Source organism: Oncorhynchus gorbuscha, linkage group LG15 (assembly GCF_021184085.1).
Source record: "Oncorhynchus gorbuscha isolate QuinsamMale2020 ecotype Even-year linkage group LG15, OgorEven_v1.0, whole genome shotgun sequence".
NCBI lineage: Eukaryota > Metazoa > Chordata > Actinopteri > Salmoniformes > Salmonidae > Oncorhynchus > Oncorhynchus gorbuscha.
Genome location: NC_060187.1, coordinates 85139851 through 85158026, shown reverse-complemented (window position 1 = coordinate 85158026; position 18176 = coordinate 85139851). Strand labels below are relative to the sequence as shown.

Here is an 18176-nt window from a genome sequence, read left to right as displayed (position 1 = left end):
GTGTTATGAATAATCTAAAACATTCAAAGTGGTACATATTTTTATTTTAGATAAATAATCACTCTGACCTTCTCTCCTCTGTGTCCTTGGGGCCCCTGGTCACCTGCAGTCCCCTAGGTGACAAAGATACAGTATGATCCACATGTGATCCACATGTGATCCACATATGATCCACATTGCCTGTAGCCATAAACTGTAGCATCAAACAGGCTACAAAGCATAATGTATCCACAGTCTACTGTCAGCAGACAGACAAGCTCATGTTCTGTAATGGGTCATATACTACCTTTGCTCCCAAACTTCCCGGTCTCCCGGCAACCCCCTGACGTCCTGGAGTTCCCTGAAAAAAAGAATCATATCTATTTCTCATTGTCATCAGTCAACCTCTTCCAGTGTTAGTCATTCTGAAGCAGAGTCTGAGTGAAGCCGTTTGTATAAACTGTGTTAAGCTACAGGAAGCTTCTATCCCCAAGCAATACGACTGATAAATAGCTAACAAAATAGCTACATGGAGTATCTGAGTTAACCTTGTATCTTTATTGACCTTTTATTTTTATTTGTTCACACACACAGGGCCCTACACACACACACACACACACACAGTCTCTGTTCACACGCACAGGGCCCTACACACACACACACACACACACACACACTGTCTCTGTTCACACGCACAGGGCCCTACACACACACACAGTCTCTGTTCACACGCACAGGGCCCTACACACACACACAGTCTCTGTTCACACGCACAGGGCCCTACACACACACACAGTCTCTGTTCACACGCACAGGGCCCTACACACACACACAGTCTCTGTTCACACGCACAGGGCCCTACACACACACACACACACACAGTCTCTGTTCACACGCACAGGGCCCTACACACACACACACACACACACACACAGGGCCCACACACACACACACACACACACACACACACACACACACACACACACACACACACACACACACACACACACACACACACACACACACACACACACACACACACACACACACACACACACAATATGCACATTCATATTGACTCTACACACAAGCACAGCAACTCACATACAAGCTGCTGTTACTCTGTTTATCTTATATCCTGTTGCCTAGTCACCTTATATATATATATATATATATATATATATATATATATATATATATATATATATCTACCTCCAACACTCCAATGTTCCTGCACATTGTAAATATGGTATTGGAACTGACCCTGTATATAGTATGCTTACTTACTTACTTATTGTTAGGTTTTGAGATTGCAAGAAAGGCATTTCACTGTACTTGTGCATGTGACATTACACCCTTTGGCCTAAAATTCCCATTGAGACAGAGAAGAAAGTCTTGGACTTGCCAGACTGCCAGAAGTTGTGCACAGAACACGGTACTGTACAATAGAATCAATCAAACTAAGCTTTTTCAGTTCCACTACCTCCTCGTCTCCTTAATGCATTTCTTGGCTGGAACACACAAGAGCTGTGTTGACTAGCAGTGGGCTAGGCAGGCCATCTGGACACCATGATTAGATCAGACACAGAGAAGGCCAGAGTCATTAGTCCCCATCAGGTAAACAGGGGCCTGGGGGCACGCTCAGATCACACATAGAAATGTCTGTTATAGAGTGGACATGATTCCCTATTCCACATGACATAGAAGCATGGCTTTTCTATGTAATATATTTCTATCTCAATGTTTCATAACGCTGCACCCCATGGAATACAGTCCTGGTAAAGCAAAGATTGTCATCTCATTAGCATTCCATTGGATATTGGCACAAAGCCACTCCCATCCTTAAAACCTTTGGTTTGAATCCAGACCACATCAGGGGCAGCTCTGGATCCTCTGTAGACAAGTTACAACTGAATCAAGCCCCAGTCTTTCAATTTGTCTTACTCTCGCTCTCATCACTCTTATACACAGTCAATCACGCCTCCATCACACACACGCACACACACATACTTTTCTCTTATGTACATTAGCGAGGGAAACACGTCTCTTTGCCCTGATAGTAAAAGCACATGCCATGCGATCTTATTCTGTAACGGAAAACATCCCATGATACTGTAGACGACTGGCTTGAAACCCTTGACCTCCACTGGTTGAATCTCATGTTTATGGATAAGCCAGTCTATTCCATCCTTTCTTTTTTTCAATCAATCTGATTACAAACCAGTATCAGTACTTTCTGTTTCACTCATTCTTTCACTGTCCTGATATTGACCTTGTAATACTGTGTGATTATAAATGTCTGGAATATTTATAGTAATGTGCACAAATGCACACACACACACACACACACACACACACACACACACACACACACACACACACACACACACACACACACACACACACACACACACACACACACACACACACACACACACACACACACACACACACACACACACACACACGTGTTTACATTGTGAATCCTTACTGTATATGAACTGCAGTATGTGAGCCAAATCACCAGGGTTTGATTAACGTTCCTCAGGCCCCCTTCTCCACCCCCCTATGCTTACTTATCCCTTACTTAGTCACTGAGAGTTGGAGCTAAGCAAACCATCAGTAATTTGAGGTAAGTATAAGGTAAGGTAAGTATATCTAAGAACGCAGCGATCGGCATTTTCAACATTTTCACCAATAGCTAAGGTGGGCGACAGATAGCCTAGCGGTTAAGAGTGTTGGGCCAGTAACTGAAAGGTTGCTGGTTTGAATCTGTCGATGTGCCCTTGAGCAAGGCACTCTAATAACCCTAATTGCCCCAGTAAACTGCTCTGGATACGAGCGTCTGGTAAATCTGAATGTGGTGTTTTAACTAAAAGGAAAACAGAGAGCACCCTACCGCGCCCCCTCCTGCACCAGCAGGGCCTTGAGATCCCAGGGGAGCCTGTGAAACAAAGAACACTGATGAGAAAGACTTCTGACTCCACTGGACCCCATATTAAGACTATACTGAGATCAGATTAATCAAGACAAACAATCTGTAATGAAGTTTTCTGCGAGATCATATTGAAAAGGGACGACAATGTGATCAGGCTTACCTTGCACTCGAACGAACAGCACTGAAAAAGAACAATAAACAGAAATCAACCCCAGTCATAATCACTGTTCATAAATAATATCACAAACAACAATCATCACACTGTATTGGTCGGGAACTATCAAATCAAATCAAATTGTATTGGTAACATACACATATTTAGCAGATGTTGTAGCGAAATGCTTGTATCAAAAAGACTGAAGAAAAAACTCACCACAGATTCAGAATCCTTATACTACAGATCCATAAAAGAAGAGACAGACATTTGGTTAGAATAGTCTGTTTGGGCAACAACAAAAAATGCCCTACAGTAAATTACATTTAGGTACAGGGCCTTGGTTTAAAAATGTCCGCTTGTATGATGGTAACTATGTGACGATGGTGTAACTCACCATGGTAGACACTATGGAGCTGATGGTGTACTCACCATGGTAGACACTATGGAGCTGATGGTGTACTCACCATGGTAGACACTATGGAGCTGATGGTGTACTCACCATGGTAGACACTATGGAGCTGATGGTGTACTCACCATGGTAGACACTATGGAGCTGATGGTGTACTCACCATGGTAGACACTATGGAGCTGATGGTGTACTCACCATGGTAGACACTATGGAGCTGATGGTGTACTCACCATGGTAGACACTATGGAGCTGATGGTGTACTCACCATGGTAGACACTATGGAGCTGATGGTGTACTCACCATGGTAGACACTATGGAGCTGATGGTGTACTCACCATGGTAGACACTATGGAGCTGATGCTGTACTCACCATGGTAGACACTATGGAGCTGATGGTGTACTCACCATGGTAGACACTATGGAGCTGATGGTGTACTCACCATGGTAGACACTATGGAGCTGATGGTGTACTCACCATGGTAGACACTATGGAGCTGATGGTGTACTCACCATGGTAGACACTATGGAGCTGATGGTGTACTCACCATGGTAGACACAATGGAGCTGATGGTGTACTCACCATGGTAGACACTATGGAGCTGATGGTGTTCCTAACAACCTGCAGGTCATCACTAGTAGCAGACATGTTATGGGTGTGTTGTACATCTGTTGCTATGGAACCAAGTCTGTTGTCCTGCAGAGAGAGAGAGAGAGGTGGAGGGGGGAGAGAGAGATAGAGAGAGAGAGAGAGAGAGAGAGAGAGAGGTGGAGGGGGAGAGAGAGAGAGAGAGAGAGAGAGAGAGAGGGAGAGAGAGAGAGAGAGAGAGAGAGAGAGAGAGGTGGAGGGGGGGGAGAGAGATAGAGAGAGAGAGAGAGAGAGAGAGAGAGAGAGGTGGAGGGGGAGAGAGAGAGAGTGAGAGCGAGCCTTAGAGACAGAGCAGACAAACACTGAAAAACTACCTCAAACTAGAAAAACTACCGTAAAAAAGGCTATTTTAATTGTTTTAATTATTTTTTATTTTTTATTTACCTAGGAAAGTCAGTTAAGAACAAATTCTTATTTAGCCAAACCCGGACGACGCAGGGCCAATTGTGCGCCGCCCTAAGGGACTCCCAATCACGGCCGTATGTGATACAGCCTGTATTTTGGCATACCCACACATTCTTGAGGCGCAAGAGAAGAATGCAAAGACTACATATAAATATATAATATATCAAATACAGTGGGATCCTTGAGTTAAAAAACTCAAGGATGTCAGACTACAGCCAATCCAGTTTGTTTGAGCAGTATTAGTTATTGTATTTCCATGACCACTACAGAGGGCATAGTTCTCTGTCTACAACCTGGGCCTTCTAGCCAGAGCTCTATTCCCTCTTGATTACCAGGTGATGTGGAGTGATAGCCACGCTGAAGATGTTAATGTTCATGGCTCTGGCCTCAGACACGGTGTATGCCACCCCGCCACACGGCTCCTTATAGCCGTCCAGTGGGTGGCCATCTGTCACCACCACCATGTACTTGTTGCCATGGAGAGGAGAGCTGTGGGTTGAAGAAAGAGATACAACGAAGCAGAACGTGTGAGTCAAACGGGATCCTTTCTGTATAATTGTGGAGCAGACTTTATTTTGTCAGAAGCTTTGTGGAGGAACTCCATCTCCTAGGAGAGGTTTGAATGTCTATCTGTTTACCCCTGCAAAGATGCAGGAAATGTGTTTTTAACTTGCCCCTGACAAAACGTTGAACTCTGCTCCAAGGTGTAAATATCAAAGCATTTTCCTAAGGGCACTATAGAAGTGAAGGAGGAACGTATTGCACAATATCAAAGTATCATGCACGGTATATTGGGAAGAAACGCATGTGTTTTAAGACACTCTCTCACACACGTCACATTTGGGATGGATACAGACAGACAGACAGACAGACAGACAGACAGACAGACAGACAGACAGACAGACAGACAGACAGGCAGGCAGGCAGGCAGGCAGGCAGGCAGGCAGGCAGGCAGGCAGGCAGGCAGGCAGGCAGGCAGGCAGGCAGGCAGGCAGGCAGGCAGGCAGGCAGAGGCAGACAGACAGACAGACAGACAGACAGACAGACAGACAGACAGACAGACAGACAGACAGACAGACAGACAGACAGACAGACAGACAGACAGACAAGACTGACTAACTAATAACTGACTGATACTAACTACTCAATCAACCAATCTGCCACGCCCTGATCTGTTTTACCTGTCCTTGTGATTGTCTCTACCCCCTTCAGGTGTCGCTTATTTTCCACAGTGTATTTATCCCAGTGTTTCCTGTCTCTCTGAGCCAGTTTGTCTTGTATGTTTCCAAGTCAACCAGCGTGTTTCTCCCTGTGCTCCTGCTTTTGCTTGTCCTCCCGGTTTTGACCCCATGTCTGTTTTCTGGACTCCGTCCCCACCTGCCTGTCCCATCTGCCTGTCCCACCTGCCTGTCCCATCTGCCTGTCCTACCTGTCCCACCTGCCTGTCCCATCTGCCTGTCCCATCTGCCTGTCCCACCTGCCTGTCCCACCTGCCTGTCCCACCTGCCTGTCCCATCTGCCTGCCCTGACCTCGAGCCTGCCTGTCCAGTCTGCCTGCCCTGACCTCGAGCCTGCCTGTCCCATCTGCCTGCCCTGACCTCGAGCCTGCCTGTCCAGTCTGCCTGCCCTGACCTCAAGCCTGCCTGTCCCATCTGCCTGCCCTGACCTCGAACCTGTCTGTCCAGTCTGCCTGCCCTGACCTCGAGCCTGCCTGTCCAGTCTGCCTGCCCTGACCTCGAGCCTACCTGTCCAGTCTGCCTGCCCTGTCCTCGAGCCTGCCTGTTCAGTCTGCCTGCCCTGACCTCGAGCCTGCCTGTCCCGTCTGCCTGCCCTGACCTCGAGCCTGCCTGTCCCGTCTGCCTTCCCTGACCTCGAGCCTGCCTGTCCCGTCTGCCTACCCTGACCTTGAGCCTGCCTGTCCCATTTTCCTGTCCCATCTGCCTGTCCCATCTGCCTGTCCAGTCTGCCTGCCCTGACCTCGAGCCTGCCTGTCCCGTCTGCCTTCCCTGACCTCGAGCCTGCCTGTCCCGTCTGCCTTCCCTGACCTCGAGCCTGCCTGTCCCGTCTGCCTGCCCTGACCTCGAGCCTGCCTGTCCCGTCTGCCTGCCCTGACCTCGAGCCTGCCTGTCCCATCTGCCTGTCCAGTCTGCCTGCCCTGACCTCGAGCCTGCCTGTCCAGTCTGCCTGCCCTGACCTCGAGCCTGCCTGTCCAGTCTGCCTGCCCTGACCTCGAGCCTGCCTGTCCAGTCTGCCTGCCCTGACCTCGAGCCTGCCTGTCCAGTCTGCCTGCTCTGACCTCGAGCCTGCCTGTCCAGTCTGCCTGCTCTGACCTCGAGCCTGCCTGCCTGTCCAGTCTGCCTGCCCTGACCTCGAGCCTGCCTGCCTGTCCAGTCTGCCTGCCCTGACCTCGATCCTGCCTGCCTGTCCCATCTGCCTGCCCTGACCTCGAGTTTGCCTGCCTGTCCAGTCTGCCTGCCCTGACCTCGAGCCTGCCTGCCTGTCCAGTCTGCCTGCCCTGACCTCGAGCCTGCCTGTCCCATCTGCCTGCCCTGACCTCGAGCCTGCCTGCCACTCTGTACCTCCTGGACTCTGATCTGGTTTTGAACTTTTGCCTGTCCACGACCATTCTCTTGCCTACCCTTTTTTAAACTAATAAATATCAAATAATCAAACCATCTGCATCTGGCCCTGAGCCCTTATACAATCGATGGACTCACCCTGTCATCAGCTGCCCAGTTGCTACGGAGATGGCACAGTCGGTGTGGGTTCCCTTGCCGATGTAGCGAATGTCCTGTATAGCTCTCTTCAGCTGAGCTCTTCCTTGGGCCTCCTTGGTGCTGGTCAGCTCCCTCATCACCTTTACCTCATCACTGTAGTGCAGCACTCCCACACTCCACGTCAGGTTACGCTCACAGCTGTAGTATCTAGATGAGTACAGGCAGAGCTATGTCACACAATGCGTGACACCAAGCAAGTTACCTCTGATCTACATGCACTACAGGGACAATTCCCCTAAATCAGCAGTATTTCATTTACTGTCTACAGATTAGAAGGCAGGGAGTTCGCTCATGGGAATGATGTATTGATTCCCAGAGGGGAGAAAGTGGTACTAAAACCTGATAGAACAAATCTATTACAAGTTTGCCGTCTTGTCAAAAGCCCCAAGCATATTTACACCCATCGTCCTCCTGCTATTTTCTCCAATACCCAGTCAAACCATCAGGCAGTTGCTATTCTGATGAAGTCAATGAAAGATACATAAATACTCAACCAACCGTGTCAAGAACCAAGAGCTGTCAATAACTAGGTGTTCTTTAGCTCTTTGAACTTTAGGCCAGTAGCATTTTGCATACTTCAGTAGGATCACATCACTAATGAATCACATCACAAAAATATATATACTATTTTGGCTGTTTTGCAAAGAAGTTGTGCTGAGTCAGACACATTAGTGGATACACCATGATCTTTGGCAAATACTTGGACATTGAACTGATGATATTTTATTGTACAACAATGTATTGAATCACAGGGCTTCTCCAAAACATGGGCCCCAATTCAATAAGAGTCAGATAATGACAAAGCTCACTGTGTGCTGCATGACAAAGCTCATTGTGTGCCTGCATGACAAAGCTCACTGTGTGCCTGCATGACAAAGCTCACTGTGTGCTGCATGACAAAGCTCACTGTGTGCTGCATGACAAAGCTCACTGTGTGCCTGCATGACAAAGCTCACTGTGTGCTGCATGACAAAGCTCACTGTGTGCTGCATGACAAAGCTCACTGTGTGCTGCATGACAAAGCTCACTGTGTGCTGCATGACAAAGCTCACTGTGTGCCTGCATGACAAAGCTCACTGTGTGCCTGCATGACAAAGCTCACTGTGTGCCTGCATGACAAAGCTCACTGTGTGCCTGCATGACAAAGCTCACTGTGTGCCTGCATGACAAAGCTCACTGTGTGCTGCATGACAAAGCTCACTGTGTGCTGCATGACAAAGCTCACTGTGTGCTGCATGACAAAGCTCACTGTGTGCCTGCATGACAAAGCTCACTGTGTGCCTGCATGACAAAGCTCACTGTGTGCTTGCATGACAAAGCTCACTGTGTGCTGCATGACAAAGCTCACTGTGTGCTGCATGACAAAGCTCACTGTGTGCTGCATGACAAAGCTCACTGTGTGCCTGCATGACAAAGCTCACTGTGTGCTGCATGACAAAGCTCACTGTGTGCTGCATGACAAAGCTCACTGTGTGCTGCATGACCTAAAGTGTTGTTCTCTTATATGTGTATTTCTTATCACGTGAAGACGTCATTCATCAGCTCATTCATCAACTCCTTAGCTGTAAGGTGAGACTTCGTTAGATGGAGATGACATATCAACCTTTCTCTCAGTCAGGAATGCAGCTCAGTGCCCCAAAGGTAAACCACAAACCTTTTCTGGGCGAATGATTTGGAATGGCTGCACTGAACAAACACGCACAGTCACTCATTACACTTGCTGCCTGTCTGAGCTTGTTAGTGAGTAACACACACACACGCACACACGCACACACGCACACACACACACAGGCATTCAGTGATGAAACGTATCGGTATGGGCCACAGAAAACACAGCTCAAATATTTTAACCGTAATAGTTGCACTGTTTCCGAACAGTGGGATGGCAAAAGCAAATCTATTACGACTATAATAGATAAGTTGCAGCATCTGTATAAATGCCACTGGTCTTAGCAAAAAGCCCAATGCGTTTTGTAGTTCAACAAGATGAGCTGTCTTGGCCTCCGTAGACCGCTTTCCTTCAGTCAAATGACCAAATCGCCCTCTAGTGGCCTCATGGATGGAATGTTATTCATATTTGTCATCATTTCATAATGAATAAACGTTTCTTTTTTTTGTCAAACGATTTTGTTATATTTTTCTGTGATGTATATAAAGTATAATAGTGGGATGCAAACTTAAAATGTAATACATTTGAACTCTATATCTGTCACACACGGATCTGTTTCACCTGTCTTTGTGATTGTCTCCACCCCGCTCCAGGTGTCGCCCATCTCCCCCATTATCCCCTGTGTATTTATACCTGTGTTCTCTGTTTGTGTATTGCCAGTTTGTCAAGTCAACCAGTGTTTTTGTTCTCAGCTCCTGCTTTTCCCAGTCTCTATTTTTCTCCCCCTCCTGGTTTTGACCCTTGGCTGTCCTGACTTTGAACCCGGCTGCCTGACCACTCTGCCTGAGCCTGCCTGTTGACCAGTTCCTTTCCCCTACCTCTGGATTATTGACCCATGCCTACCCTGACCCTGAGCCTGCCTGCCGTCCGGTACCGTTTCTCCACCTCTGGTTTACTGACCCCTGCCTACCCTGACCCTGAGCCTGCCTGCTGTCCGGTACCATTTCCCCACCTCTGGTTTACTGACCCCTGCCTACCTTGACCCTGAGCCTGCCTGCCGTCCGGTACCGTTGCCCCACCTCTGGTTTACTGACCCCTGCCTACCTTGACCCTGAGCCTGCCTGCCTGCCGTCCGGTACCGTTTCCCCACCTCTGGTTTACTGACCCCTGCCTACCCTGACCCTGAGCCTGCCTGCCGTCCGGTACCGTTGCCCCACCTCTGGTTTACTGACCCCTGCCTACCCTGACCCTGAGCCTGCCTGCCGTCCGGTACCGTTGCCCCACCTCTGGTTTACTGACCCCTGCCTACCTTGACCCTGAGCCTGCCTGCCGTCCGGTACCGTTGCCCCACCTCTGGTTTACTGACCCCTGCCTACCTTGACCCTGAGCCTGCCTGCCTGCCGTCCGGTACCGTTTCCCCACCTCTGGTTTACTGACCCCTGCCTACCCTGACCCTGAGCCTGCCTGCCGTCCGGTACCGTTGCCCCACCTCTGGTTTACTGACCCCTGCCTACCTTGACCCTGAGCCTGCCTGCCGTCCGGTACCGTTTCAACACCTCTGGTTTACTGACCCCTGCCTACCCTGACCCTGAGCCTGCCTGCCGTCCGGTACCGTTGCCCCACCTCTGGTTTACTGACCCCTGCCTACCTTGACCCTGAGCCTGCCTGCCGTCCGGTACTGTTTCCCCACCTCTGGTTAACTGACCCCTGCCTACCCTGACCCTGAGCCTGCTTGCCGTCCGGTACCGTTTCTCCACCTCTGGTTTACTGACCCCTGCCTACCCTGACCCTGAGCCTGCTTGCCGTCCGGTACCGTTTCCCCACCTCTGGTTTACTGACCCCTGCCTACCCTGACCCTGAGCCTGCTTGCCGTCCGGTACCGTTTCTCCACCTCTGGTTTACTGACCCCTGCCTACCCTGACCCTGAGCCTGCTTGCCGTCCGGTACCGTTTCCCCACCTCTGGTTTACTGACCCCTGCCTACCCTAACCCTGAGCCTGCTTGCCGTCCGGTACCGTTTCACCACCTCTGGTTTACTGACCCCTGCCTACCCTGACCCTGAGCCTGCCTGCCGTCCGGTACCGTTGCCCCACCTCTGGTTTACTGACCCCTGCCTACCTTGACCCTGAGCCTGCCTGCCGTCCGGTACCGTTTCCCCACCTCTGGTTTACTGACCCCTGCCTACCCTGACCCTGAGCCTGCTTGCCGTCCGGTACCGTTTCTCCACCTCTGGTTTACTGACCCCTGCCTACCTTGACCCTGAGCCTGCCTGCCTGCCGTCCGGTACCGTTTCCCCACCTCTGGTTTACTGACCCCTGCCTACCCTGACCCTGACCCTGAGCCTGCTTGCCGTCCGGTACCGTTTCTCCACCTCTGGTTTACTGACCCCTGCCTACCCTGACCCTGAGCCTGCCTGCCGTCCGGTACCGTTTCACCACCTCTGGTTTACTGACCCCTGCCTACCTTGACCCTGAGCCTGCCTGCCGTCCGGTACCGTTTCTCCACCTCTGGTTTACTGACCCCTGCCTACCTTGACCCTGAGCCTGCCTGCCGTCCGGTACCGTTTCTCCACCTCTGGTTTACTGACCCCTGCCTACCTTGACCCTGAGCCTGCCTGCCGTCCGGTACCGTTTCACCACCTCTGGTTTACTGACCCCTGCCTACCTTGACCCTGAGCCTGCCTGCCGTCCGGTACCGTTTCTCCACCTCTGGTTTACTGACCCCTGCCTACCTTGACCCTGAGCCTGTCTGCCGTCCGGTACCGTTTCCCCACCTCTGGTTTACTGACCCCTGCCTACCTTGACCCTGAGCCTGCCTGCCGTCCGGTACCGTTGCCCCACCTCTGGTTTACTGACCCCTGCCTACCTTGACCCTGAGCCTGCCTGCCGTCCGGTACCGTTGCCCCACCTCTGGTTTACTGACCCCTGCCTACCTTGACTTGTCTATTGCCTGCCCTGTTGGATTATTAAACCATTGTTCATTTGATGTGTCTGCACCTGGGTCTTACCTTCATACCTGATAATATCTGACATGGTACAGGTCTATTCTTTTTTTAAGCCCATAACCATGTGTGTGAGGTGTATACTTTTGTTTCAAGGTAGATTTGTTTAAGACTAACAAGAAACACTCTGTGTGACTCTGTTTTAGCCCACAGCAGTATGCTTGTGCTTTTCCAAGAGCATCATATTAACGCAACCCTGAGCACCATGTAAGGAGAGAAGCTGCTCTCATACACTACCTCTCAGCCCCAATTCATCACTGCCGAACCACAGTTCACACAGAGGTCAACACACAACCGTGTTCATAAGACTGCATGTAGTGAGGCAGACCTCCTGAGATGATCATCAACAACACATTGTCAGGAGGACACTACTGCCCAGAGCAGCTATCAATGGTCATTCTGCATGTCGCTTATCAGGGTGGGTCTGAGTGTGTGGTGAATAATACTGGTCCAATATGACTGTATTTTTGAATAATGATCACAGAGGGGAGTTTAAGAACTGAAACAGGAGGTATTCCGATGGAAACCTCTGTAGGAGGATGGATATTGTTTTTGGTCTGTGGGGTAAATAAAGAGTCAGGCACGAGTTTCCCAGAAGCCTTGTCGCTAACATGACACTTGATTTCTCTTGGCAAGCTCGCCATAATCATTACTACGTAGCATTAATTACCGTTTAGTTGCCAAATGTCATGAATTGAAGTAAGGGACCTGAAAGCACCCATTGTTAACCACATAATTCCTTAATGAATACCAGTCATGTAGCTGAAACTGACAGTATGGAGGTGATACACACCTAGTATTGAGCTGGTCCACAAAGTCCAGGGCAAACTGCTTGATCTGATCAACAAAGGAGCCATAGGGCTTGGCCCTCAGTGCCACACTCTCTGAGGTGTCCAGAACAATGTACACATCCGCTGGGCAGTCTGGGGAAACAGGAAGGGAGGATAATGTTAGATTTGACATGGCATAAAATAAATGTACAAAATATTTTTTTAAATGGTGATACTGTGTTCAATATAGTTTTTTTTCTTATTTTTCTTCTGGATACCGAAACAGGCTTATTTTTCTTCTGGATACCGAAACAGGCTTATTTTTCTTCTGGATACCGAAACAGGCTTATTTTTCTTCTGGATACCGAAACAGGCTTATTTTTCTTCTGGGTACCGAAACAGGCTTATTTTTCTTCTGGGTACCGAAACAGGCTTATTTTTCTTCTGGGTACCGAAACAGGCTTATTTTTCTTCTGGGTACCGAAACAGGCTTATTTTTCTTCTGGATACCGAAACAGGCTTATTTTTCTTCTGGATACCGAAACAGGCTTATTTTTCTTCTGGATACCGAAACAGGCTTATTTTTCTTCTGGATACCGAAACAGGCTTATTTTTCTTCTGGATACCGAAACAGGCTTATTTTTCTTCTGGATACCGAAACAGGCTTATTTTTCTTCTGGATACCGAAACAGGCTTATTTTTCTTCTGGATACCGAAACAGGCTTATTTTTCTTCTGGATACCGAAACAGGCTTATTTTTCTTCTGGATACCGAAACAGGCTTATTTTTCTTCTGGGTACCGAAACAGGCTTATTTTTCTTCTGGGTACCGAAACAGGCTTATTTTTCTTCTGGGTACCGAAACAGGCTTATTTTTCTTCTGGATACCGAAACAGGCTTATTTTTCTTCTGGATACCGAAACAGGCTTATTTTTCTTCTGGATACCGAAACAGGCTTATTTTTCTTCTGGATACCGAAACAGGTTTATTTTTCTTCTGGATACCGAAACAGGCTTATTTTTCTTCTGGGTACCGAAACAGGCTTATTTTTCTTCTGGGTACCGAAACAGGCTTATTTTTCTTCTGGATACCGAAACAGGCTTATTTTTCTTCTGGATACCGAAACAGGCTTATTTTTCTTCTGGGTACCGAAACAGGCTTATTTTTCTTCTGGGTACCGAAACAGGCTTATTTTTCATTAAACTGACTGGTTAAATTCAACTTCAGGACAGTTTTCAACACATATGATGAAAATGTACTCTGTTTTAGTCATTTACAAAAAGAAAGGAACTATGAAAAAAATCCATGAACAGACATTATGTGGAATTCCCACTGGTGAGCTCAATTCCCAAGCATTTCTGAAGAACTGCTTCTATATAGCCAACTCAGCCAAGGATCATTTTCAAATGGGATGACATCTCTTTACAGAATATTTGATAGAAAATGATTCAAACAAAAGTGAAAGTCCCCCAGTAAAATATTACTTGAGTAAAAGTCTAAAAGTATCTGGTTTTAAATGTACTTATGTAGAGTGGTGGAAAACATACTCATTGTCATAAAATTACAAAGTAAATGCTATACATCAAATTCCTTATATTAAGCAAACCAGACGGCACAACTGTATTTTTTTAAATGTACGGCTAGTCAGGGGCACACTGCAACACTCAGACATAAATGACAAAGGCAGTATTTGTGTTAAGTGAGTCCACCAGATCAGAGGCCGTAGGGATGACAACGCATAATATTGATACAGTATGTGCGTAAATTGGATATTGCTGTCCTGGCTGATCATTTGAAATGTAATAAGTACTTTTGGGTGTCAGGGATAATTTATGGGAGTAGAATTGACATATTTCCTTTAGGAATGTAGTAGAGTAAAAGTAAAAGTAGTCAACAAAAAAATATATAGATACTGAAGAAAAACAACGACTTAAGTAGGACTTTAAAGTATTTTTTACATAATGACTTTACACCACTGGTCATTGCTATAACAACTAGAATGCTTTCTGAACACAAATCCAATTTGGTCACAGCGTTTGGAAAGTCAGTTTTCCAGAATGGATTTGAAAAGAAATTTGAGCATTAAGGCCTGCAGTGTGAACAAAGCTTTAGCCCTATACAGACACGTAGAAAAATGGCTGGTTCAATCCAAAGATCTTAGGTCAAAGGTCTTTTTTCACAGGTACTCCATATATCAACATGCAGTAGAGAGATTACATGCAACCTCCTAACGACTGCTCAGAGGATATTGACTGACAACAAGATTTACTGACCTCCCTCTGTTTTCTATTACAGGGGTTGAGCACATTTGGGTTTGGTTAATCAATTTGGCCACTTTCCAAAATCATATATCATCTCCAGCACGGAAGAATGGTCTCTTCAGAAAGTATTCAGACCCCTTGGTTTTGTTACGTTACAGCCCTATTCTAAAATGTAGTCAATTATTTTTTTCTCACAACAATCTACACACAGTACAAAGTGAAAACTGTTTTTTGACATTTTTGCAAATGTATAAAAGATAAAAAACTGAAATACCTGATTTACATACGTATTCAGACCCTTTACTATGAGACTTGCAAAAATGGGGAGAAAGGCCTTGATCAGGGAGGTGGCAATGAACCCGATGGTCAATCTGAAAGAGCTCCAGATTTCCTATGTGGAGATGGGAGAACCTTCCAGAAGGACAACCAACTCTGTAGCACTCCACCCATTAGGCCTTTATGGTAGAGTGGCCAGACAGCCCACTTGGAGTTTGCCAAAAGGAACCTAAAGACTCTCAGACCATGAGAAATAAGATTCTCTGGTCTAATGAATCCAAGATTGAACTCTTTGGCCTGAATACCAAGCGTCACGTCTGGAGGAAACCTGGCACCATCCCTACGGTGAAGCATGGTGGTGGTAGCATCATACTGTGGGGATATTTTTCAGTTTCAGGGACTGTGAGACTCGTCAGGATCGAGGAAAATATGAACGGAGCAAAGTACAGAGAGCTCCTTGGTGAAAACCTGCTCCAGAGCGCTCAGGGCCACAGACTGGGGCGAAGGTTCACCTTCCAACAGGACAATGACCCTAAGCACACAGCCAAGACAATGCAAGAGTAGCTTCGGGACAAGTCTCTGTATGTCCTTGAGTGGCCCAGCCAGAGCCCGGACTTGAACCCGATCGAACATCACTGGTGAGTCCTGAAAATAGCTGTGCAGCGACGCTCCCCATCCAACCTGACAGAGCTTGAGATTATCTGCAGAGAACAATGAGAGAAACTCCCCAAATACAGGTGCGCAAAGTTTGTAGAGACGTACCAAGAAGACTTGAGGCTGTAATTGCTGCGAAAGGTGCTTCAACAATGTACTGAGTAAAGGGTCTGAATACTTATGTAAGTGTGATATTTCAGTATTTTTTATTTGCAAACATTTCTAAAAACCTGTTTTTGCTTTGTCATTATGAGGTATTGTGTGTAGATTGGTGAGTTAAAAAATAATTTAATACATTTTAGTATAAGGCTGTAACAAAATTGAGAAAAAATAAAGGGGTCTGAATACTTTTCCGAATGCACTGACTGTATGTGAAAATTGCGCATTTATATGATCTGTGGTTAACAAGATAAGAGGAAAGAAAGCCAAAGAAGTGCTTCTCTGACATCACAGGAAGGATACATTTATATGATCTGTGGTTTAACAAGATAAGAGGAAAGACATCCAAAGAAGTGCTTCTCTGACATCACAGGAAGGATACATTTATATGATCTGTGGTTTAACAAGATAAGAGGAAAGAAGTCCAAAGAAGTGCTTCTCTGACATCACAGGAAGGATACATTTATTATTTTAAACGGTGATTTTCAAAACCTTCAACGAGTTTCTAGCCAGAGGGAGGCTATTTTTCTTTGATCCGCACGTCACCGCCAATCTCATAGTGTTCTAAAATCACTGTTTTTAAAATGTTGAAACTTTTGATGATGTCATCATGTAGGATGTTTTCAACAACAAAAAAATATTATACAAAAACGTGTTGGCTATGTGTTGACTATGGTACGGTGCTGGAGATGATGAAAAGGAGGTTGAAATGTGATGGAGTTGCCCTTTAAAGTGCATCTAAATTAACATGTACTACCCTTTCACTTGGCAACATTAAGGATTCTTGTGTTTTATGCTTGTGTTAAGCATTGGCATAACATCTTGCTAAGTAAAAAAAGAGTGGGCAGGAGAGCAAGGCTACTCAGCTAAAGCTTAGCTTGATAGCCTACCATAGAGGTCTCCTCTGTTCCTCCCATTGAGAGAGCAGGCACCGTGGACTAGCGTCACCAACGAGAGAAGTAGAATAGCACCGGTCAGCTTCATCATGGTAGAGGCCCCCTGGAGACGCAGGGGAGAAGGGACTTCAGGAGAACCTAGGCCAAAGAAAATTATTCAATGAAAAGAGAATGTTTAAGCACATCCAGCTTGGGTGGTCAAAGCCTGAAACCCCTCTTCACACCCAGCCTCCATACATCCTGTTGTAGGTCTTTGTAATCATCATCCAAATATAAATGCATCAGAATTTTCCTCAGTCAACATCGGTATCTACTACCTACCTTCAATAAGTCAACAAGAGTAAATGCTTTTCAAAAATAAAGTACAGTGTTTAAAAAAACATGTATTGACAAATTATTTTCCAATACTGGTATTTCCAAATGCTTTTGTGTATAATGCTTATGACTTAACTTCAGATCCCATTGAATCCACACTTGACAACGGAGAGGTTTCCTTACCATTCTAAAGACAAGTGGCATGGTTCTAAACTGACAAATGGATTTGTTCCAAACTCTTCTAAAGTGACCAGTGGTAGGTTCTCAGCACTTTAGAATACGTATGTGTTTAATAAAGTGGCATTTCTTACCTTTCTCTTTTTTGCATATATGTGCAAATGTGAATATCCCACAGATTTGGGTTGTCCAGGTGTGTTTGCTTCTCTCTCTGCTAGCAGTCTGTGTAACAGGAGAGGGTGGGGCTCCCCTGCAAAGTATCCTCCCATCTCATACAGTTTACACCCCACACAATCCTTACTGCTACCTTACAGCAGCTTCTACTGAGGCCGATAGAGTCAATTACAGGGGATTTCATAAAGTAGGCTACACAAATACATAGCACACAGTGCAATCTTTGGATGAAGTATCGCTGTGTGTGGCCTAAATTTTTTGCCAGTAGTGAAGATTCAAGGCCCTCTGAAGGTTCAATGTCCTCTTAGAGAAGTTTCTACAGGATGCACTTCCTCACATTATAACAGTTTCACAGTCTTCACCTCAGAATGACATGGAGGTCTGACTCAGTCAACTGAACAAGACTGTGCGAAGAATGAGAACACAGTTCTTGGCTAAAGTTGTTAGATTCAAGTGTCTGCAAAGTCCAATCTAAACAATGTAATGGATCTCAAATAGCATTTGGCTCTCCCCAGATCAGACCTGAAGGAGTCCTTTCATTGCAATAAACTTGGCCTTGATGGAAACATTGACGA

At 46.6% G+C, this 18176-nt stretch overlaps 1 protein-coding gene across 1 annotated transcript in view; it reads right to left on the bottom strand.

The window, feature by feature from the left end:
- Positions 1-17718, bottom strand: part of LOC123998325 (collagen alpha-1(VI) chain-like) — a 64115-nt gene extending 46397 nt beyond the window's left edge. Inside the window, exons 1-11 of the mRNA XM_046303444.1 lie at positions 17562-17718; positions 16930-17073; positions 12714-12843; positions 7252-7458; positions 4867-5023; positions 4064-4177; positions 3291-3311; positions 3078-3098; positions 2879-2923; positions 287-340; positions 69-113 (exon numbers count right to left, since the gene is read on the bottom strand). Of these exons, the coding sequence (XP_046159400.1) occupies positions 69-113; positions 287-340; positions 2879-2923; positions 3078-3098; positions 3291-3311; positions 4064-4177; positions 4867-5023; positions 7252-7458; positions 12714-12843; positions 16930-17026 (891 nt within the window). The 5' untranslated portion in view covers positions 17027-17073; positions 17562-17718. The remainder of the gene's footprint in view (positions 1-68; positions 114-286; positions 341-2878; positions 2924-3077; positions 3099-3290; positions 3312-4063; positions 4178-4866; positions 5024-7251; positions 7459-12713; positions 12844-16929; positions 17074-17561) is intronic.
- Positions 17719-18176: the final 458 nt, after the last annotated feature.